Here is a 24,265-nt window from a genome sequence, read left to right on the forward strand (position 1 = left end):
TTGAGTTACAAAACTGTCTTATCTCTTTATTTTAAAAGCTGGACTACGTAAAGATATTTTGAACAAAATTTATTTCCATTTTAATTTCTATTTCTTTTGAGCTTACTGATTAGCCAGAACATGTTTTCTCTTCATCTTTACAGGCTTTCATACAAAAAATTTCCATAAGATTGGAAGTAGGTTACTGCAGTACCTATTGTAACTATAATGACTATTTGTCTCTTATCCTTCAGGTCAAATTTGACATTGACATCTGACATTTCCACTATGCAATAAAAGTACCATTGAAAAGGAGTGTTAAAATCTGTTGTGCTGTAGGTAAACCCAATAACCATACCTCTTCATAACACTAGCCATGAGTGGGACATCTGAATCCTCCATGTCATCACCATCATCAGATACTAGGGTAACAGGAATCCTCCCAAATGGGCAAATCTTAGAATAAAATTCAAAGTTATCAGGTGTGTAAAGCAGAATAAAGACTTTAAGATTCTAAAGAAAATGTTACATGTTTTACCTGGTTAGATTTGTTTAGTGGTCTCAATGGATTGTGGTAATTAACTAGGGCACCCAGTTCCTGTGACTTCTCTTCCCTAAAAGAAAAAACAAATTCAAACAAAAAACCCCACAAAACAAAACACATAACACTGTAATGTATGCGTTTGGTTTTGGTTTAAATGATGTTGTAAGACATCAAATAAGAAATTAAGACATTACCTAAATAAAGATCTGGTAATAGTAGAAGAATTTTCACTAGAATCATTCTTTTTTAAGCTTCTGTAATTTCCACCTGTATTCTGAAGTCCAGACTCCTGTGTACTTGATACTGTAGGGGAAATTGTTAGAATCAGACAAATTCAACTAAATTATTCTAAGCAATTAATTGGGTTAAATTAAACCAACTGATTTCACTGATAGCAAATTTGAGTGTGGTCATATAAGCTGTGTGAGGTCAGGGAGTATCAAGGCAGGAATATCAAGGAATATTTAGCAGTAGTTTTATTAAGTTGTACATTAATCTTAAAATGATAAGTCAACTTAATAAACTTTATGAAAGTATATATTTCAGATATGCTTTATGGTAAACACAACCAGAACTCAAGTTATTTGAAACGCCATTCTAGAAACTTAAACCCACAAATAAACAGTTCAGAACACTGTCTTCCACATTATTTTTCCCTACAGGTGAAGGGAAGGTCATTTCTCAGAGAAGAAATTACAAGAACTCAGAATAACTAACAAAAATGTATCAACACCTTAACGAACACACATTCACATTGTAACAGTTTCATTCTTCATTTAGGGAACAATGTGGAGTACAAGCTATTTTAAGCACCTTCAGATAAACAATAATCACTTGAACTCAGCTATTTTCCTGAAAAACCCTTTTTTAGAAATGTAAATTAATATCTGGTTATTTTGATTAGGATCACTTCAATATTATATTTTTTTTTTAAAAGACACCAAAAAGCATATTTGAAAAAAAAAAAAAATCTAAGGCAACAGGAAGTGTTTAAAGCCAGGTTGAAAGCTTTGAGCAACCTGGTCTAGGTGTTCTGGAACCTGGAAGGTGTTCTTGCCCCATAGCAGGGGGTACGAACTAGATGACTTTCAATGTTCCTTCCAACCCAAACCATTCAAAGATTCTAAGATACTATATAATATGATCTTCTACATCACATAGGCCCTATGCTCCATCAGTATAGGAAATTATCTGCTGGACCAACAAAACCCATAGCTACCCACAGCCTTCGAATAAATCACAATTTAAGGACTTTTATATAGCACTTAACATTTTTAAATTTCTATCAGCTCATTGAAATGGATTTTACTTTTCTTTTGAACTCTCTCATATCCCTCTTCTACTTTCATCTACTTCTGGTAGATGAATAGTGCAGTACCAGTTATTTCTAATACTTAATGTTTTATGAACTACTTATGCCAATAGACCAAACTACTCATTTAAATAAAACAAGTGCCTCAATGTACAGTGTAGTTTTATTACCAACCCAGGACCATCACCATCTCACAAATGCAACTCACAATTTTTTCCCCAAAGATTTTTTTTTTTAAACCACCAGCTGGCCACTGGACTCTCACACCCAGCTGGTGATCTAAAACACTTTCATTCCTTCACAGTCTAAGACAGCCTATCTGCTTCTTATGATACTCCTGACCACAGCTGGATCCCATGACCTAAGGCTCTCTTCCACCCAAAACAATTCTAACATGGTTCTGCAACCTACATTTCTGACATGGTAAACTATCTTTTCCCAACTAAACATGTTTGATTGCACCTGGTATGTCAAATACTTCAGATTGCGGCGCATGAATGAAAGAAAAAAAGGAATCAAACCAAAGGTTTCTAGACTTGATGCATGTTTTATATTTGCTTCACAACACTAACTGCATGTAACTGCCAAAAGCATTCTGCACAATCTTCTGAAGCTATGAACGAATGCATTTACATATACAGTATTCATATTTGCCAATAAACTTTCAAAAGCACCTCTTCAAATGGTAATAGAAAACAGAAAATACATAAATGCCAATATACTAAAATAGCCTTTGTTGCTCCAGAGGACCAAACAAATTCACTTAAAGCCAAATTCAGTGATTTACCCCTTGTATGTTTCATAGTTTGAGATATCTGGTGTTATTTACCTTTTAAATTTAGTTATTTAAAGATTAAAGCTTATAGTTTGCATTTTTCAAATAACTAATTACAAACCCATATAAAAAATAAATAAGCTTACTCTTGCCCCAAAGTTCACAGCTTCCTAACTGGGAGGCAGGGTTTGCCATTCTTTCTCACAGATATCTCCTTATATCTGTGAGAAAGAACAGCAATATCTGCAGCAGCGAGTCAATAATGTCAGCAAAAAATTATACAGTCCATGAAGGATATTGGTATCCTTCAAGATATTCTCCTGTGGCACAGTACATAAGCAGTGGCATTTATGATGTCTATATCCAATTAATGATAAACAAAATAAGACAGAAAATAGAGTTTATTAGAAATGAATGCCACAGTTGAATAGTATTGAAAGGGTTCACTCCTGCTAGTGTTTCAGTCAAAGGCTGATTCAATAGGTGCCAAGCAAATCTCAAATGCCACTCCTGAAGATATATCCCTAAGGAAATTAAATCAGACCTATTTTTACATTAATTCTGTCCTTACACAATGCAAAAATATGGAAGTGTTAGACATCACTCTTGAAAGAGTTAGCTACACACACTTCAGTGCTAAAGTCAAACTATATTTTTTGCTCAATTCCACTTAAAATAAATTGATCTCTTGAAAACTTCAAGAAATAACTGTTCCCTTTTTGAAGTTACATACCCAGCAATAAGGATTACTTAGGATTTATGATACAGCCAAGCATTTCAGTTTTGTACAACCAACATATGGGTTTTGTCCAAAATAAAGCTGAAACAGATCATTTTTCCTAGATTTGACTTCACTGAAATGACTGTCAAAGCTTTCCCAGTCTGTCACAAGATACACCTCCAAGTAACCTATATGTGTAGCTTAGTCTGTATATTTCAGTCCTAATTCTTCTCTACCAACAATAGTTCTTACTTCACACTTAGAGCTGTGAGTCTATAGTACAAACAGCAAATCCCTGACAACAGCCAAAGGAACACTGCAGAACTACAGAACTGACCATAACACAGCTCCTGCAAACTACAGTCACTGCAGTGAAGGTGAAAACAAACACTGAAGGAATAAGATTTATAATATAGGCAAATATATCTGTCTATTTGGCAATAGAGATTCTGATTTGTATCTAGAAGGAACAAACACTAGAGTTTTCTTTCCAATCTAGAATCACAACATGCATAAACAATCAGTATTTTAAGAAGCTGTAGTTACCTGCAAAGTTCTCCTTCTCCTCATCTGAAAGTAACTGCTTTTTTTTCAAATGTAAGTTTTGCAGAGCAGTTTCCAACAATTCCAGAGGAACAGCAGAGCACTCCACAGCTTTCTGAAGGATCTGCTTACACTTCTTCTCATTTTCTAAGTGTAAGAAGCACAGAGTTAGAAATCACAGAAGTAAAAAAACAATTACACTGGGGCAAGAGTTTTTTAATGAGATGGTTACATTCATGTTGTCTTACATTCACTTTGCATAGCTCTATGAAGCCACTGTTCATTAGGGACACCTCCCCTTACATTGCCATTTTAAGGAAACTGCCTGGAAATACTTGCAAGTGAATCACACAAGTCAATTTTTCACATTAAATTGAACACCAAGTCACAAAATACACATTCTCAGTATTTTTTTTAGTGTTACAGGAACTGTAAGAAAATTGCACTCATTCTAAAATCCATTTTTTTCTGTAGTACCAGAAAGGAAATATGACTTTTATGGACTTCTATTTATATCTGACCAGGTAAAAATTTTTATTATGGATATATTATGAAACATCTTTAATGCACTTCATAGAAATCACATTTAAAACTAGCTGTTAAATTAAACAACAACTCTGGACAGCACTACAGTTAAGAAAAGAGAAAAGCAAGAATATGTTTTCATTACCGTTTCAGACATTACTAAATGGCATAAGTAGAACTTTGAAAAGAGCTGGGGTGGGAAAGGGAATGTGTTAACAAAATATATCGAAGCAGTCAATTTACATATGTAATCATGTACACAGGCATCTATTAGAAAAAGTCAAATAGGGAAAAATGTGTACTGTAACCACAATACTCTGGGCAAAATGATGCAATGTTTTGCTACAGCTGTCAATGCCCCTGAAACACCAAATGCCCTTCTTCCTCCTTTCCAAAGCAGCAAAACGAACCACTGTGTTCTTACATTCATGCCACATACACATTACAATAGTCAAGCATATGCATAATAGCATATTTAAGAGCACCATGCCCCCACACTCAAAGCACCACTTGTAAATGAAGTTAGACACCATTGTTGCCTGTAGTTCAGGCTAGTGGAAGTGCAGTTAAGCACCAGGAACTTATGCTTTAAGTAACCTATTTAAAGAATATTAAATGGATGATGTCAAATATTGAAGGAAAGAAGCACCAGAATTAGATGAGCTATAATTTCATTTAAATCAATTTTGTGCTAATTTGTTAGAATCTGGTTTTTAACCATATAGTCAAATTCTGTTTTTTCTCTTAAATTGTTAGCAAAGTGGATAGGCTCTAAGAATCCTTAACCAGCATTCTGAGATTCTACCTTTGGCTATATTTAGTAACCACACATTGCTTCAACAAGACCTGCTACTCGAAAGTAATTCCTCCTAGTATTGTGTGCCTCGTTGAGTAAGAAAGAACATGACACCAAAACATGTATGTGAAAAACTGCTTCATCCCCTTAACAGATGAGGATCCAAGGCACAAACTAAAGGCAGAAGTATTTCTGAATTCCAATCAGTGCACTTCATTACATGCCAAAAGCCTGAATCAAGCACCCTGGCATAAGAGTTGAAACAGTCAAGAGTAGAGTTTTATCTGTGGTCATGAGTTCTGACCAATTCACAGCAAACCGTCCTCAAGCACACCACCCAAAGTACCCAAGTAATGACATGACAACTCCTCATCTGAGGTATTTAAATGAAATTTTAGTCAGTATTTAAGTAAAAAAAGAGCCACAAAAAAAACAGAATGGCACCGTTATTGTGTCACTCCATTTCCAGGTCACTAATATTCGATTATTAAGAAATCAACATCAATTTGCCAAGTCTAATTTCACAACTTGAGCTTTTATCTTGAGCAAAACTGTGAGCTAAGGAAGAGAAGGTGCAATTAAGTTTTTCTGCTTAATGCAAAAGAAAACACTGACAGATGTTCCAAGCACTGCTGGAAATCATTGGATGAAGAAAAACAAAGCACTACCCTCCTTTCCCTCTGGCCTAAGTGGACACAGCGAAAAAGGAGCAGCACTCTTAAGTAACAATTTAACTCACATGTTCCACTAATCCTCTTTGAAGCACCCAGCAGGGACACTGTAGCTCCATACCCATTACTAAAGGACACCTAGATCAGCTCAAGGGTAACAGATACAAATCAGAGAGCACGCTGCAGATAAAACAAAGCCAATCATAACTGGCTTATTTCCTTTGGGATCAGAACTTCATTCTAGATTGATTACTTACTGTCAAAGTAAGGTAAACTACTGCACGAACACATCCCATAACTACAGAATGAATTTAGTCACTGGTAACCTGTAGCAACATTTCTACACTTTATTAAATTACACAATAGGTTTTATTACTCTTATTTAACAATATCTTTGTTATTGCAGTATTAGTGCTTAATTATCTGTTTAAATAAACATCCAGTGCTCACTAAAAAAATTATCTTCTTTTAACTACTGTTTAGAAGTTAAATACCACAAGTTTATATTAGAACAAGACTGGTGAGATAACTGACATGCATAACACAGAAACTGTGTCATTTCAAGACATAAACATGCAGATTTCTGCCCTTTTTCCCCCCATCCTCTACAGAAGTCATTTGTAAAATATAACACATACTTCTGGTGGGGGGAGTTGGTTCATAGCCTTTCCTGCGCTAATGCAAATCAACTTATCAATAAATTAAAACTGGAAAATCTGAGATGACAAGTGAGTATCTACTTTGATTTTAACAAAATGGCTCTGCCTCATGGGCCACTTTGAGCATCTAAACAATATCCTAAAATACAGTTTAAAAGTAGTACTGGAGCAAAAATGTATCAATAAAACCACTATCAGTGGAAAATAAACAGAGGTAAAGAAAGATGAGTAAACAGTAAAATGTATTCAGAATCTAGAGTGTAGAATAGGCATTAATTTATTTAGTGTAGCTAAATTTGGGGAGAATTTCTCGTACTAGGCAGTATGAGAAATATATACAACATACAATATTGTACAACAACTTCCATGATACTGAAAAAGCAAGAAGGAAAACAAATCACAAAACAATTAATACATTAATCAATTCTTTTCCATTCAAATAGGAAAACAGCTTTCATAGAATGAGTTTGTCTTTCTGTACAGAGCAAACTGTCAAAGGAAGAAATAGCCAGGGTGACATATGTCACTGTTCAAATCACCCATGGAAACAAAAGAGACACCCAAAAATACAAGCCTGTGGGCAGCCAACACAGCCTTGCTAGCAAGTACCTGGGCAACCAAATTGCATATTGACAGAGTATTTTGGTTTAACAAAAAACATACTCAATCTACAGATGCTTTTTGGAAGACAGAATTTCTTCCACAAGCAAGCAAAGTATTTGAGCCTCATTTTTCAGTGCAGGAAGAGCCTTACTCAAAAGCCTTCCACTGCAAGATCTAAATTAGAAAAGTAGAAATTACTAAAAATTTTCACCTGGTTTGAAAGCTATTTCTAAAACAGAAAAAAAACCCAATGAACTGTGTGCATATTTTCATTTCAAAAGTGAGCACATATTCTCAGTAAATTTCCATTTGAAAAAATCCCAACTTTGTTCTGATTCAATACCTACCAGTTTCCTTACAAATTATGTAAGGGAGCAGAAGTTTAAAACAACAAAACTGAGAACAACACAGAACAGCAACACCAAACAAGTTTTGTTTTAGGGGTTCTTTTGGGTTTTTTTTTTTCCTTTGTTTTTGGTTTTGGGTTGTTTATTTTTTTTACAAACCTTGTGATAGCTCAAACTGTGCAAAAGCCACGTGCACAAAAGCAAATTTCTTGCAGTTTAGTCTGGCCAGATGAAATTGGTCCCGTGCCTCCTCTGGATCTTGAAGACTGTAAAGACAGCACATTCATAATTATACAAGGTGAGGAGCCTGAGAAGGATGAAGTTCCAAGTACTGGATGAAGCCTTTAACTAACTCTGAAAAAGCAACCCTTAGCCCTATAGGCTAAAGATTTTCCTCTTTCTTAGAGCAATCAGTGAACTAAAATAAGCAAAGAAATTTAAAGTCTAATTATTGAAAGATATCAAGCTGAACCTTCCCAAACTCAAAGGATTCAATCCTTAAACTCTTTCACACTTGATAGTTCATTTACTTTTGGCAAATTTTAATCCTAGTGTTACATTCAACCATAGACTGCTGAGCAGGTTCATACTTACACATAGCTCGCCCACATTTAAATATTCAAGAGCAACTACAGCCTATGCAAACACCAGTCAAGATACAAAAGGCCTAAATCTACATTACTATGAAATACATTAATGTTTCAACTGACAAAAAAAAGGGTGCTTAACACTTACCAGCAACATCTATAATCAATAAAGAAATTCTTTCCTAAGTTCCCCCTTGGCTCAACAGGTACACAAAGGTGCCACTTAGAAGTGAGAAGAGCAAAAGATTTATGATCATGGTTCAACATAAAAGTACAGAAAAATACAAGATGGAAAGGTAAAGAACATTTTCAGTAGAATTCTGTGAAATATTGAATGAAAGACATTTCTCATAGTTTAGGCATGTTACTAGTCACATAGGTTCACTGAACTCAGCTCTGACCATCCAAAGCAATAGGACAGGCACAGAATAACCCATCTGCAGGCAAAGTCAGAGAAATTAAGCTGTAATGTATTACATTCACTTTCAAAGAGCTTGCAGAGTTCCTGTAGAAAGCAGCAACAGCTGGAATAGCAATACACAGAACAAGACCTAACACTAGCAATAGGCACCAACTGTCACACGCTTGGTGGCACTGTGCTACAGCCAGAAGCATTCCACGAGAGCAGGTCTGGCATTGCAAATGTACAAGACAGAAAATCATAGAAGCATTTGCTGTCTTCAACTATTTCAGAGCACACTCAAGGGTTCTTCCGATCAGCTTGGTATAATAATAGGTCAAAAGGTATTGGCACAGAGACTGCAGCTAAAGCAGATACCAGGAAAAAACACCAAGTGCCAAGAATGGAATAATCCAGTTTCTCACCTAAAGGTTGGGCAGAGATGTGATTGCAAGCAGGCTTAGGGAGAAAGACTTGGGGGTGATGGCTGATGAAAAAGTCAACATTAGCCAGCTGTGTGCGCTTGGAGCCCAGAAAGCCAAACGGAATTCTGGGCTGCGCCAAAAGGAACATGGCCAGCAGGTCACAGGAGGTGATTCTGTCCCTCTGCTCTTGGGAAATCCCACCTGAGACACTGCATTCCCAACATAAAAAGGACAGGGCCCTGTTGGCACAAGTCCAGACAAGGGCCACAAAGATGATTAGGCAGCTGGAGCACCCCTCCTGTGAAGATGGGCTGGAAGAGTTGGGTCTGTTCCCCTGGAGAAGAGAAGGAGACCTCATAGCAAACTTCCAGTATCTGAAGGGGGCCTGCAGGGAAGCCAGAAAGGGACTTATTGTCAGGAACTCTAGTGGTAGAACTAAGAAAAATGGGTACAAAATGAAAGAAGAAACTTTATTTTTAAACTTTTTTTAAACTTTGTTAGGCTAGGTCTTAGGTAGCCTAAATTTAGGTAGTCACAATAAAGAGGTAACCCTCTTTATTGTGAGGGTGGTGAGACACTGGAACAGGTTACCTGGGGAGGCTGTGGATGCCCCAACCCTGGAAGCATTCAAAGCCAGGCTGGAAAAAGCCTTGAGCAATCTGGTCTAGTGAAAGGTGTCCCTGCCTACAGCAGGAGGGGTTGGCACTAGATGACATTTAAGGTCCATTGCAACCACTTAGCATTCTACAATCAGAACAAAATAGTGTTGATGACAGTAAATACTAAGATCTCAAGCCGCTGCCACTGCTTCTGAAGTTTGTGATGCTGATTTGCTCTTTCACCTTGTTTAGGTGGAATATTTGGGAGAACAGCAAACAATTCTACTGAAAAGCACATCTCTTCTCCCACCCAAGGTAGTACTATCAGAGCACCTATCAGCATCACTTAAGTTGTAGCATCAATATTGCTGTACTCGCAATAGCTAAAAAATAAACCAGAAGCACTCAAAGTCATGAGATAAGAGGATTTTCTTTAACAGAAGCTAAAACCAAGTAAAGACAAAATATATAGTACTGGACAAACTGGACAAAACAGCCAGTAACAGAGAAGGTAGAGCACAGAACACCAGGGAAACTAAGAACAAAAAAATTATGAATAATAAGTTATGAGCAGTAAGTAAACATGCCAAACACAAAAGATCCAAGTAAGTAGCCGCTGATTAACTTTATTTCCAAAAATTACAATCAACATTGTTTTCAGGTCCAACCAGCCAAAAGTAATTTCATCGCTGGTGAGATTACAGATGTAGTTCATAAATGTAGCTTCATATAAATAATTGATATTATATGCTACTCTGGACAAGAAAGTATTAGATTATAGAAATAAGATTAAAGAACAAGCTAGTATCTGAAAGTAATTTCCAAATAAGGAATAATGAATTTAGGGAGATCCTTATAGTGAAGTTCCCCTTATAGTGGGATTGATGCTATATCAGATTTTTGTGGGTACATTTTTTAAAAGGGGTTTGGAGTGAGTTGTTCATCTTTTAAAAAGAAATTTTTATTAGGCATGTCAGGAAATGTATGACTGATGGTATTTGCCAATTAAAAAATATGCAGCAGAAAACAAAAAGAGCAGACCTGAGCTACCTAGTGAGATGGGTAAATTCTGTAATGCTGGCTACTAAAGTAGAAGTTATTTTAGTACAGCTGTAGAGTGCATTTTAATAGTGAAACAAGACAGACTGCTCTCCCAAAAAGGTCCCTAGAGGCTGTGGCAGTGAAACAGCTGAAGATATTTCAGTGAGACACCGCAACTAGAACTGTTCATACTTTTCATGTATTCACAAGCTACTGACAGCACCTTTGGTTATGCTTTCTGCAATATTTCACAGAATACTGAACATAGCTCTTGCACACACCTTAAGAGTATCCCACCTTTCAATCTATGCTCTAAAGATCAAGTGAAAATAGGTCCAAGTGATTAGGGAGGTAGGAAATGTTTCTGAACTTAAACTCTCCTACAACAAGATAAGAGATGTGACTTGATCACTCTTCTGGAAACGAATTTCCACAAACTAGGATCCAGAAACCTATATTACAGTTTCTGCTCTGAGGAAAAGCAACGGATCTTTGAATAGGAACGCCATCTTGAAATGTATCTTTAAATCTCTTTAAAGAGATTCTTTACTCCACTTACAAAAAAACCTTCCCTCTTCAAGATACTAAAGATTCACAAGGTCATTATTCACTCCTGTTTCTCAACAGGAGATTCAACAGATTACTTCCACTGTGTGCTTTTAGTAACAATGATGCAGCAAGGTCCATGCAAAGGACAGTGCAGAGTAGTAGACATTTATCATACTGCAAGATGAAACCATATGCCAAAAAGTCAAATAGGGGAAGAACATGAAAGAAAAAGATTAGCTATGTTCACTGGAAAATCACCTGTTCAGCTCTGATTAAGATTGCTGCATTGTTCAACTACAGCTCTTCAACAAAATATTTGCTGTGCTATTTCAAGTGACAAAAGAACCCCTTACAAAAAAAAAACTCTAATTATAACGCTGCCCCAAATTATGCCTGAACACACCTGTACAACCACACTGCTCGAATCTGGACTGAATAAAGCAATAAATGACCACAACCAAAACTAATTTTCACAGTGTGGAACTAGAGAACGATGTTGAGACATCCTTCCTATCCTAAGGCAGTTAATTTAATCAAACTGTGATGATCTTGTCTAGTAAGAGAGAAAGCATATTAAAGCTCAAAAAAGGATTTCATGCTACTCCCTCTTGTACCTTACATAGAGAACCAAGAAAAAAAAGTAGTGTGTTAACATCTCTAAATCAAATAGCTCTAAACAATCATATTTATTAGCATATACAAAACAGGCAAGTACAGTGGAGACAACAGATAAGCCGACTAACCAAAGCTACTTACCTTCCACAGTCAAAATGATAATTTGTTGCAGGAAACACTAATGAAACAAGGTATTCTTATCTTAATTCAAAATAGAATGATGAGTTCTCTTACTGAAAATTTATACTTACGCTTTCAACTCAGCAAATCTCACAAGGATGCGAGCATAGCTCTCATCTTGACTGTACTTTTCTGCAGGTAATGCAGTCACTGCTTGACTGTAACGGCCAATGAGTCTATTGAGTAGGCTAACATCCATCTGAGGAACACCCTTTTTCTCTAGTTTAAGTAAAAAACATAGCCAATCTTCTGGATTATTTGTTGTCATCATTATTTGATTGACAGTTCCAGAGTTATCTGACAGAAAAACAAAAAATGAGATTGATTAATACAGCAGCAAACATGTACAGAAGAAAACACTTTTTATAAGCTTTTGTGCAAGACAGTTACTGACTATTTTTTAAACAAGATTAAAGCAACAGAGCTAAGAAATAATGAGAGATGAAATTAACTTTGTGGTCATTAATATTAAAGAAACACTAAATTTAAAATCATTTCGGTTAATGGTTCTTTCACTCACACTATGTTAAGATCTTCAAAAGTGACAGTAGAATAACAAAGCCAAATACCTGTTGTATCAGCTGAGATTTTAGCATAGTTAAATTCATCTGTGATATTCTCTTCATTTCTGTATTTGTTTTTCAAGTTTCTAACTCTATTCATGATTGATGTAATCTGTGGCAATCCTCTTTCACTTGGATCTGTCTCCTCCATCTGCAGGCACAAGGTTAGAAAACAATGGAGTTACTGAAGAACCCTGTTGTAGCTCACTTTGATTGGAATTACCATGGGAAAGCCTCTCCTGTATCATTTGGAGCTTGAAACTCAACCACATTATGTAACAAATACTCTATTTAAGCCTTTGTCAACGTAGTTATACAAGTAAACTACTTCACAGAAGACAACCTGGACAAATAAAAAGAATTGGTACTTAACTGATCCACCCAAATCCTAATCCATGCTTCACAGTAGCCCTTTCCAATAAGGTATATTCAACATTTGAATAAAATGGGGAGTGTGATGTGTTGCCTGAAATAGCTTCCAGTCCATCACATTAAATCACATTCTGTACTCATAATTAGGCTGGCTTTAGTTTAGCACACACTGTTAATCCATGCTCTTTCCCACAGGTCACAGCAATTAGTTCTCACAGTGGGTTAAGCAGAAAAGAATTCATATTCACCTCTGTTCAAAGGACAAAGACAAGTGACACCTATTTTTGAGTTTCTGAAAGGAGGTTTAAAGATTCAAAGACTTCTTATAAGAAACTTATGTCAAATCCCCAACATTCTGACAGTTTATCAGCATCAGAGATAATACATGTACACAGCTGAGAGATAAGAATCTAGGCAATCTGAGCAGAGCAAGACTGTAAAAATAAACTAAAAAACCCCTAATGATTTCTTCCTTTTCTGCCTACAATAAACAGCTTTTCCCACATCAATGTTCCATGCCTCTAACGAACATGAGAATTCTAGTAAAAACTGTGGTGAATTTAGTGCATATTCAGGGGTTTGACCTTCTAATTACTGTGAAGTTTGGCCCAGAAACAAGGAAATTGATGCACTTCAGACAGATTAAATAGGTCCAAAGAAAGACTAACTTTAGTGCTACAGTGAAATGTTAGGTTTTGTTCCTCTTGTACTTGTATATAACAAATCAACAAAAAGTTGCTAGAGGGTTAGAGACTTTAGATCTACTTTTAGGTGAATTATTGCAAGAGAGGAAATGAATTGAATGAAGTTCATCTACGTGTAACCCCACTACCTAAAAAATACACCAGGCACCACTCTCAGGAAGTCCCACAAATAATTTTTAGAGTGTTATTCACCAGAAGCTGGCATGTCTTTAAAAGCACCAGGCTCCCAGCTTTCCCCATGCAAGGGCCATAAATCAGAAAGATTAGCATGCTTACAAGAGCTTGCTTATAAGGCAAAAGTAGGCATATTTCATGCTCATCCTAAACTAGATACGGCCCAAGCCTGCTCTTGTTTATATCAAAGTGTTGTTTTGTAGGTTCAAAACACAGCTTCACTGTGTAAATTCCAAGACTTAGTCCAGCAAAAGAACCATCTACATTACCACTATGAAGAGGCCTTAGCACCTCAAGGGTCTGGAGAAACACTCAAATAGCCTCAAGCAAGACCTATGATGAAAAAACCCCAAAATCCTATGAAAGCTAAAGACTGTATGCTAAATCAGTAATACATGAAATACTATTTTGTTTCACTGAACACAGAGAAATGAAGGAACCCCTCTCATTTATATTCAAAATCGTACACTGAATAGATTTTAATTTCAATGCTTGTTTGGAACTTGCTTTAATACTTATTTCTCCCTCAGAGACAATTTAGGCTCTTCTGAGAATGTAAACTGTCCCATTTTTGGGGATCACACTGCTAAAAATGACATAGGTGACTACTATAGCTAATAGTGTTCATGTGCCATTCTACAGATGATACTTATTCACTTCATAAGGAAAATTTCAGTATACATTGCAGTTTTGCCTTTTAAAAATACTGTAGAAGGGGCTATGGGAGATCAGATACTCCAAATCACCTCTTTATGGGTGAGATTTTCAGCTGCACCCACTCCCTCAAAGCATTGATGAAGTCAGCTTCTCCAGAACCTGAAGCACAAGACAACCAAAAGAAGTTTACCTCATGTTAAGAAATACCACAATATCTCATTACAACCATAACTGCTAAAAATTCCCAGGTGGATTTTGGATTTCTTAAACACAGTCTTTATACTTTCCTTACCAATATCAAAGGTTCATTATTCTTCCTGCAGTGATAGCTTCCCAAACGCAGTAGACAAAAAAAAAAAAATTTCTGTATAAATTTGATCTTAAGTTGCAACAATACTCAGCAAACTTACATTTCTGGTGTGCTGTTTAACTGCTCTAGGTTCAACTGTTACGGAGAAAAACTCTCTTGAAGAATGGTTATGCCTTGTCAAAAAGGTAAGATGGATGAGGGCCAGGCTACCTCAGATGATCCCAAGAACCCAAAGGCAAGAAATGAAGCTCTCCATCCTGAAGAAGTTCCTGTGCATCAAAAATTGATGGGTGAAACATTGAAAGCTTATTGTGAAAGCCTGCCTAATCTTCATATCCCAGAAATAGAGCTTTCATCAAAATCAATTAAACTATTCCTAGTTAGTAATAAAAAAAGGATTAAAAAAGCTTAAAACAACATTTGGAATGAGGAAAAGCACTTCCAAATGTGTCAGCTTGCTGTGACCTTCAGAGACTAAAAAGTACACTAAGGGCATATTCATCTACATGTTGTCATGATTTGCCAGCAATCTTTCTACTCATGCCAATATTCAACCAGAAGCAAGTATTCACACGTTTTCTCTTAATCTGCTGCATAATTACTCTTAAAGAAATCGTTTGCCACAAAATTCACAGGTAAATATATATATTTATCTATTTAAAATCTGACAACAGTGAAGACCTAAACCAGCCACACGCTGTTGCAAAGGCACAGGATGGGAGCTGAGGTAGTAACTGCAACAGCTCCACTGCAGCATACCTGAGATGTGGAAATCCTACAGGACAGAAGGTTAGGGAGAACCAGGGAACAGGGAGAACACGAAACGCAAAGATCAGGAAGAACTACCTCTAAATAAAGTGTAGTAGTTAAATAACTCCAATCCCTCATACAGGCCCATCACACAAGGAGCCAAAGGACAGAGACTTGAGAGCCGCAAATGGATAAAGTGGCAGTACAAGTTGGTGGTAAGATTCCACATCTAACACACTCAAAAATATTCATTGATAACGAAAAGGAGCAACAGCATCCAGTCTTGAACTACTGTACTTGCTGTATTACACTACTTGTTCTGTTTATGTCTTCTATAGAGGAGAGGTAAAACAACACCTGTTTCTGAAGCATCTACCCAGGCTTTAAAAAAAAAAATACAATCTAGAAAAGTGCATAATCTTCCTGCTGTTTTGTTTACAAGTCCTAAATCAGGATTTTTTAAAAAGGAAAACAAAAACTCCCATCACTAAGAAAAACCGTCGACGACTTAAAAAAATGAGCAACACTAGAAAAGAAATAAAATGGAAAAATATTACAATCTTACGTAACACCGAAAGGATAAGACACCAAGATGCAAAACAGAGCTAAGTAAGAAAGAGACTGAGGAGCAGCGGAGCAGCTGAGGCAATGTGGCCTAAACAAAGACCGTGAGGCGGAAGACGCAACCAGCTTTCCTCGCCCTCAGGGGCGGAAGCCCAGCGAAGCCGCAGCGGCGGGGCTGCCGAGGAGCCCGGCCCTGCACCCCCCGCGGCCTCACCGCGGACCAGCACCTCCGCTGCCCCCCGGTCCCTTCACCCACCTTGCCCCACTCCGCCGCTCCCCGGCCCGGTCCCTTCACCCTCGCTGTCCCCGCCGGCCGCGCTGACCCCGCCCGCCCTCACCGAGGCCGCTGCGGGGCCGGGACGCGGCTCCGACCGAGCGCATTCGCGCGCTGCCCCCGGTTTGAATGTGACCCACGCCCCAAAGGCTCCCTTCCCATTGGCCGGAAGGAGGGAGGAAGCGAGCTCTGATTGGCTGCAGGAGGGAAACACGCCCGCCCATTGGCCGGTGGCTGCGCCGTGAGCGGCGGCCGTGGGTCCTAGCGCCTTGTGGGGCCCGAGCGGAGGGGTGGGTGCGCCTGCGCGCTGGGGCGGCCTAGGCTTGCCCCTGATTACGGATGGGGAACGGGGAGATGGGGCTGCGTCGACTGCCTTAAATTATTTATCTGAAAATGCTTTCCTCGTTTGGCCACAGCCGGTTACAGTTTGAAGATTCATTTAGTTGTAACGGAATAGCCGGGCTGTGTGTCCTTAACAGTACGTCTCCCTGTACCTTTTCCTTCGAGGGATCGTTCCCATATCTGCGGTGTGCCTGAGGCTGCCGGAGCAGCTCCTCCTCTGAGCTGTCCCAAGAATTCTGCATTCTGGATGTACACAGTAAATCGTGTTCTTTGCAGCTGTATGGTTCTTCTGGTGCTTATAATGAATTCAGTATTATGCTAAATATAGTTTGTTTTCAAGATTCATGGCACATATAAATGAGATGTGTATTTATTCCTTATGAATTTGATAAGTTGCATGATGTCATTAATAATAAGATACCTACTCGGCCTTTCATTTAAATTTATCTCATTCTTCTTTATTCATCTACATTTTAAATAGCTCAGCTCATCTAGTGATACAGGCTCACTGTAGACTCAACAAAAAGATTTCAACAAGGAAATTTTGTCCAAACACCTTTTTTAGAATGTAATGGATGATGCCATGGAGGTTCCTGTGTTTCTCTACTAAATAAGAGCAATTCTAATTAACAGCTAAGGCTAAGTGAGATGATCTTTTTTAGCATTGCCTTACTTCTTCCATATTTTTGGTGGATTTGTTGTGTTGGTGACCTTGCATTCCACCAGAATCCAAATCTAATGAAAATGTAAAGAAACAGCACAAGTTACATGAATCTGCTCTGCATTTGTGAGGGACATAGAGGTAGATTATTTTATTAGCAGGAGTTTTGGTGGGTGTTAAAGGAGAGGAAAGTGGTATTGTTCTAGTAAGTGAAAAATGCCATAAGGAGCTGTCATTTGATTTCTGTAGGTGTGATAAGAAATCTCAATACCATATAGATTCCTGGCAAAACCAAAATAAATAGGAGAAAGAAGATGGGATGGATCTTGGGGGGGGGGGGCAGGAAAACCCCAAACAAACGAGAAAAAAAGTCAGAAAAAGAAAGGCTGTAATAAAAAAAAAAAAAAATTATAAAAGAATCTCCATTTAGTAGTGGACGACAAAACATAAAATACGCATGAGTTTTGGATGGTTGGTAGAACCATTCTTTATTTGCTTATAAATGTTTATGCTTCTCATTTTATTTAAAATAAAGTCATAGATACATAGGGAATTTAAGAAGTGTATGAACTGAAGTCTCCACCTAAAGGTAATTCCACTTTGAATGGCAGAAGTGAATTGTGAATTGCAAAAAGTACTAGACTGGGTAACAACCAAAAGGAGAGAGAGGTCAGTCTTTTGTAATGAGTCACTATCAGGGGAATCTTGTTTGACTTTTAAATACCTCATCTTATGGTAGGATTTCATATTATTTTGGATAATGGTATTGTAAATCTAAATGTATCAAAGGTACAGGTGAGTCACGAAGGATTTTTCAAATGTTGACAAAATCTTTATAGTGCACTGTGGTGTTTTCTGTGGTAGATATAAGAGAGATGCCTTCCTCCTCTTGAAAATTTGGCAGCCACTCGCCCATCCTCTAAATTTGGTACTTGAGGTTTAATGTCCAAAGCCTATGAAGGGCTTATCTAAAAGAAAAAAAATAATGGTAGGTCTTTGGTTGCAACTGTTGACAGATGTTCAGTGTAGCTGCTTTGGTGGAAAGTGCATTTGGAGAGAGCTTTGGTGAGTATTTAATGGATACCATTTACTGAGAGTATCTGGACTATTCCTGACTCCCAAATCATTGCTACGACCTATGGATGTCCATGAGAAGAAGCAAACAAACATTCAAGATGGCAGAATCACCTCAACAGCTGAGAAGTTGTTCTGAAACCAGTGAGTAAGTAACAACTACTAAGATTTTTAAGCAGCAAAAATAATCACGATTAATCACCAATAATCACCAAGATGTCTAGTATTCCCAGTCCTCCTACATGTTGTGTTTCCATGACATACTACTATTTGTCACTGCTGAGTACTTTCAGATTTATGTGTAATTTTTTTGTTGTTGTTTTTGTGTGTCAGTGGATCTTGTCCCATTGTATTTCTTAATTTACAGAATGGATGCATGCTTTGTGATTGGACTTGGAAAGTAAACTTTTTTTCTATATTGTTTGTCATATTCAATCAATAAAATAATGAGAACCATTGTTCTTTCAGACTTCTTTGTGTTGTCTGATTGCAGTCTCTGCTGGAGGTCTGTAAAATGCACAGTTTTTCATGCACAAAAATACTGATGTAGAAACTGTCTAATCAACAGATTTGAAAAAGGAAGTGTCAATAAGAAGTGTTCAAGCTGTTCATGCTACTTTGTAGCACTGGCTTATGGTATGACAGAATTGCTGGTCATGAAAGAAATCTAGTATTTGTACTAAGCATTGCTGTCACCACTGTCACCACTGTACTTTGGGAGCCATCTATTGGAAACTATTAATAATGATAACTTTTTTACCTACCAAGTTCATCACTATTCAGTACTCTGCAGGGAAGAAAAAGTCTCTGGATGAGAGAGCAAAACAACAGGCACTGTGGTTACCCCAACCCTGGGGACAGACACCACGGCTGATCCAACTCCCTTGACAGGCACTGCAGCTGAACGTGAGAACCAACCTGTGCTGGTGTCAGATGCTCCTGTAGATGAGAAGAAATGGACATGAAAGCTCACTTGGTAAAGGACAAGGCAAGGAGGAAGAAGCAGAACAAGAGGTGACCCCCTGATCCCTATCCTTAATGATCTGCAGGATGTGTGAAAAGATTTCAGCCATCATCCAGATGAGCATGTTTGTCACTTGCCTGCTCCAGTGCTGGGATAATGGATCTAATATCCTGGAATTAAAGGGTAAGGAAGCCAAGCAGCTGGGATGACTTTCTAGGTAAAGGGAGTATTCATAAGGCAAATGGAAAGGGGAACACAAGTCCTCAACCTGTGGTGGAGATGATTCCTGCCAGGCATGAAGGAAAGGAATCCCTTCAAGAAAGACAAGTGGAACACCATGAAGAAAAGTATCCAGTACCTTCAGGAATTAGCCCTGCTAGAGATGATTTATTCTGCCCCAAACAATATGCAGTCACCCATAGATCAAGATGAAATCTAATGTACATAACCCATGTGGCAGAAATTAGTACAGAATGCACTTTCTGAGTGTATTCTGCATGAGTGTGCCACCTCATTGGCAGTAATTATCTGGAAAGAGGCACCAGTGATGGATTTAGTGGCTCACCAACTCCAGCAATATGAAGAAAATCTCTCCTCCTCCAGACGAACCTTGGCTTTAGAAAACCTGTCCAAAAGTGGGAAAAGCTGTTCCAGGAGTTCCAGGAACAAAGAGAGGATAGGTCCTACTCCTCACCTGTACAGACCAGTATCTCAGCTATTGCAGTGAGCTCAAGAGGGAGGATAGAGAGGGTGTACACCACAAGACACCCTGTGGTTTTACCTGAGGGACCACAAAGAAGACATGAGGAAATGGGGTGGAAAATCTACCTTGACTCTAGAGACATGGGATGCAAAGTAAAGCAACTACAAATATGGGTTCTTCCAGGGAAATTGCTGCTCCAGTCTTCAGTGGGCAGTTTCCAAGTCAGAGTGGAAGGGTTGGTCTTACTTCTGATCCTGGAAATTAATTCAGATTTTACATGTCAATGGAGACGTCTATGACCAGTACTAGAGGGCCTCTGCCTGCAAATATGTGAAAGGGGACAGCCTGGTTTACTGGACTATGTGGACCCCAGTGGCCTGGTACATCGAATCCACAGGACTGTAAGGCTCTAGTAAATATCAACAGTGTACACTATTGCCATCAGATTACAAAGAGGCAGAATCCACCTGTGTTTCTGGAGTAATGGGAGATCACAGGATCTGTCTGTGTTGAAGGTTGAATTAAGTCTTACTGAGAACGAGTGGCAAAAACCCTCCTCTGTGACTGGCCCAGAGGCTCCATGCATCTGCCCTGTAGACATCTCAGGAGAGGGTATTTCAAAGACCTAAAAGAGTGTTGGTGAGCTTTCAGGATAGCTGCCTTGGAGAAGGAGGAAATTAAGCAGCTGTCTACCTTGCCAGGTCTCTCAGAGGACCCTTCTGTTGTGGCATCCTGAAGGCTGAGGAGCAGCAGGTGCTGATTCCTGCCACTGCAGTGTATTGGCAGCATTATCACACCAACTGAGATTCCCTGATTACCATCCATGAGCTGATTCACCAGCTGGAGAGCCAAGGAGTGATCAGCAGGACTCACCCTTTAACTGTCCCATATGGACAGTGTGAAAGTCTAACAGAGAAAGGAGACACACCATGGACTATCCTGGCCTGAATGAAGTCATGCCACCACTCAGTGCTGCCATACTGGACATGCTGGAACTTCAACACAAGCTGGAGTCAAAGGCAGCCAACAAGCATATCACAATTGACACTGCTAGTGTGCTTTCCTTAGTCCTTTGGCAGCAGAGTGCAGGACACTGCTCATGGGGCATCCAGTACACCTGGGATTGACTGTCCTGAGAGTGGAAACACAGCCCTACCATCTGCCACAGAGTGATCCAGACTGCACTGCAACTCCAGAGCACCTGTAATACGTGGATGACAGATAATTGAAATTATTGCAAGTGGCTTGAGGAGCACCTCTGCCAGCTCCCTCAGTATCCTTGTGTGGATCCCATCTGGCCCTATAGATTTGTGTGTGTCTGTTTGGTGTAGCAGATTGCTGTTTCCCCTTGGATTATTGGGGGCTTCTTTCTGCTCCTCGTCCCTGTGTTCCAGGGAGCTGGATACTGAGAGAACTACTAGTTTTACTATTGCAGACTGAGGGAAAGGAGTCATTTAGTACCTCACGCTTCTCCTTATCCTTTGTCACTATGTTTCCCCTGCATCCAGTAAGGGATAGAAAATGTGAGGAAGAACTTCTTCACTATGTGGGTGACCACCACTGGAACAGATTGCCCAGAGAGGTTGTGGAGTCTCCTTCACCAGAGATATTCAGAACCCATCTGGATGCAATCCTGTGCAAAGTGCTCTAGGATGACCCTTCTTGAACAGAAAGGTTGGACAAGATGATGCCCTGTGGTTTCTTCCAACTTTATCCATTCTGTGAGATTCTATGAGATTCTCCTCCACCCTCCTTTTGTTGGTATATTTATAGAAACATTTTTTATTGTCTTTTATGTCAATAGCCAGATTAAGTTCTAACTGGGCTTTGGCTTTCTAATTTTCTCCCTGCATAACCCTGTGACATCCCTGTAGTCTCTCCAAGCTGCCTGCCCCTTCTTCCAAAGGTGATACACACTATTTTTTACCCTAAGTTCCAAAGCTGTCTGTTCCACCAGGCCAGATTTCCCTGCTGGCTCACCTTTTGGCACATGGGAATGGGCTGCTCCGACGACTCTAAGAGTTCCTCCTTGAAGAATCTTCAACCATCCTGGACTCCTTTGCCCTCAGGACTTCTCTCAGGGGATTCTGTAAACCAGGTTGACACTGAGTACAACAAACAAGATGATTGCTCACCTGCCTGTTAGATAATTAGTAATCTGCCATGGATGGCTTTTCAGCTGGAGCTCTTCTGTGTTTTGGTCTGTTATCTGGCCACTATAATGCATGTATGAGGCCACACAGGAAATCCATGATGATATGAGAGTTGTGGTACCTCCAGTAGGAGGATAATACCCAGCTGTACACACTGATTTCATCAGATCCAGCTGGTGCTGTTCAGCAGCTTATTTCATTTATGACCAAACTGAGTTACAGATTTATGTGGGCTGGAAATAACTAGAAAAGAACAGAGTTGAGAAATTGTAAAATGTTGCTTGTGCTGGTTCACAGCTTTGGTTCATGCTGGATCCACGAGTTCTTTTGAATGTCCATGGGAAAAAAAAAAAAAAGAAAACATGTATATATAATATATATCTGTCAGAAATTCCCTTTCAACTGTCCATGTTTTAGAAGCTAAGCATGGTACTGTTCCCACATTTACTGCAGGACACTTTATAATAGTTCATTCTTGAATATTTCTAAAAATGTCAGATAATATATATTAACTGCAATAAAACCTATCAAACTTCTTACACTGGAATTGAATAGCAATTCCTTAGTGAAATTTTAAATCTGAGGTTTGATCTTTAAAACTGTAAATAATGCTGACTACTTCTTCTGAGGTTAAAGCTTTGGCAAAAGCGATAAGTCAGTTTAGGCCAATTAGTCAGTCACAAGTTAGAATATTTCCTGCCTACATTCTGGTCTAGTTGGGCATGAAAAAAGTCCAGCTCAGAAGAGACACAGTTGTTCTGGGACAGTCCTCTGACACCTGCCTGGAAAGCAGCATATGCTAGTTTGTGCAGAGTTCCTCTCCACAGCCCTTAGACTGCATGTGGTTCCTATTTGACTACTTATGCATGGCCAGAGAAACTTGAATCTATTTTTGCCACTCCCTAAAGAGTGAGAAAGCCCTGAGAGACTCCCATTTAAGTTTTGATGAAAACAAGGGGTGTGGGCAGAGGGATATAATTGGTGAATGCCACCCAGTTTAAGAAATCTGAGACCTGAGTTTGTTCAACATCTATCCTTGCCATCTTCCCTCATAAATTCCTTACTTGATACCTAGATATTGTTAGCTTTTGGAGAAAATACTTAGACTATTAGAAAGAACCAAGTAAAAGTGGTTTTACCTGGGCAGCTCAAAGTAGTAAATTTAAGGATGTGTATGTGTGAAAGATGCATTTGTGTGCAATACCAGATCAGGGCTTAAGGTATTACAACATATCAATTGTTCACTGCATTATTAGAGTATTTCAGAGAGGAGGTGGCCATAATGCAATAATGTGTATCAGTCATTTTAACATGTATCTTTCTAAAGAGGTGTAATAGACATCTGAACAGCAATCACCATTATAGCTGTAATGGGACATACAGGTGTGGTATCAGACACTTCTTGTTTCATTGTTAAAAAAAAAAGATTAATAGCAAACCACATTGTTTATTGCCAGCTCATAGAATTTTGCAGAGAAAATAAGATATAGATTTGTTTCTGCTAATTCATGAGCCTATGTGGGGTCTGTAGGGGGTTGGGAGAGATGTAAAGTGTTGGACATGGTTAACTGCTGATACCATTGCAACTGTCAAAAGTCTCCTTTACTACAAACAGTGAAAGCAAGAAAAGATACTGCATACAATTGTGAATTTGGTCCTGAAAAAGTGATGTTAATGTCTAGATTTCAGTAACCTAAATTATGCTCTTAACCACAAGGACATGAAATTATTTCGAAATATTAAACCAAGAAGCCATTTCTTATCAGACTGGTTTTATATGCAGCTTCTGTTGCCAGTGTACCTGTGATATTTAGTAAGATAAAAAAAAAATTAAAAAATCAACAAGAACAACAACAGAAGTGTTAATTTTCTGGAAATCATCTGCTGAGAAAAAAAGAGTAGAATTAGAGAATTAGAGAGATGGAATGTGTTTGAGGATAACTACATCCAAGAAGGTAGAGTCAAGTTCCAAGAAGCTTAGACAGGGTCTTAAGAGAATAAACCAAACATATAGTAACATTTGCCTGCCCCTCAGGTGTTTGATGATGACTCTGTTTCTATGCTACCTCTTACTTGCCAGCTCCTTCCTTTCCCAGCATCCCTTTTCAACAATTTTATAAAAACTGAGC

General features: G+C 38.6%; 1 protein-coding gene across 1 annotated transcript in view; it reads right to left on the minus strand.

Annotated features, from left to right (window-relative positions):
* The window catches only part of TTK (TTK protein kinase), a 29,760-nt gene extending 13,409 nt beyond the window's left edge, over positions 1-16,351 (minus strand). Inside the window, exons 1-9 of the mRNA XM_041412345.1 lie at positions 16,222-16,351; positions 14,752-14,920; positions 12,441-12,585; positions 11,943-12,168; positions 7,635-7,741; positions 3,878-4,021; positions 718-826; positions 518-593; positions 338-435 (exon numbers count right to left, since the gene is read on the minus strand). Of these exons, the coding sequence (XP_041268279.1) occupies positions 338-435; positions 518-593; positions 718-826; positions 3,878-4,021; positions 7,635-7,741; positions 11,943-12,168; positions 12,441-12,585 (905 nt within the window). The 5' untranslated portion in view covers positions 14,752-14,920; positions 16,222-16,351. The remainder of the gene's footprint in view (positions 1-337; positions 436-517; positions 594-717; positions 827-3,877; positions 4,022-7,634; positions 7,742-11,942; positions 12,169-12,440; positions 12,586-14,751; positions 14,921-16,221) is intronic.
* Positions 16,352-24,265: the final 7,914 nt, after the last annotated feature.

The sequence above is a fragment of the Onychostruthus taczanowskii genome, unplaced genomic scaffold, assembly GCF_017590055.1.
Source record: "Onychostruthus taczanowskii isolate IOZ18803 unplaced genomic scaffold, ASM1759005v1 scaffold39, whole genome shotgun sequence".
Lineage (NCBI taxonomy): Eukaryota > Metazoa > Chordata > Aves > Passeriformes > Passeridae > Onychostruthus > Onychostruthus taczanowskii.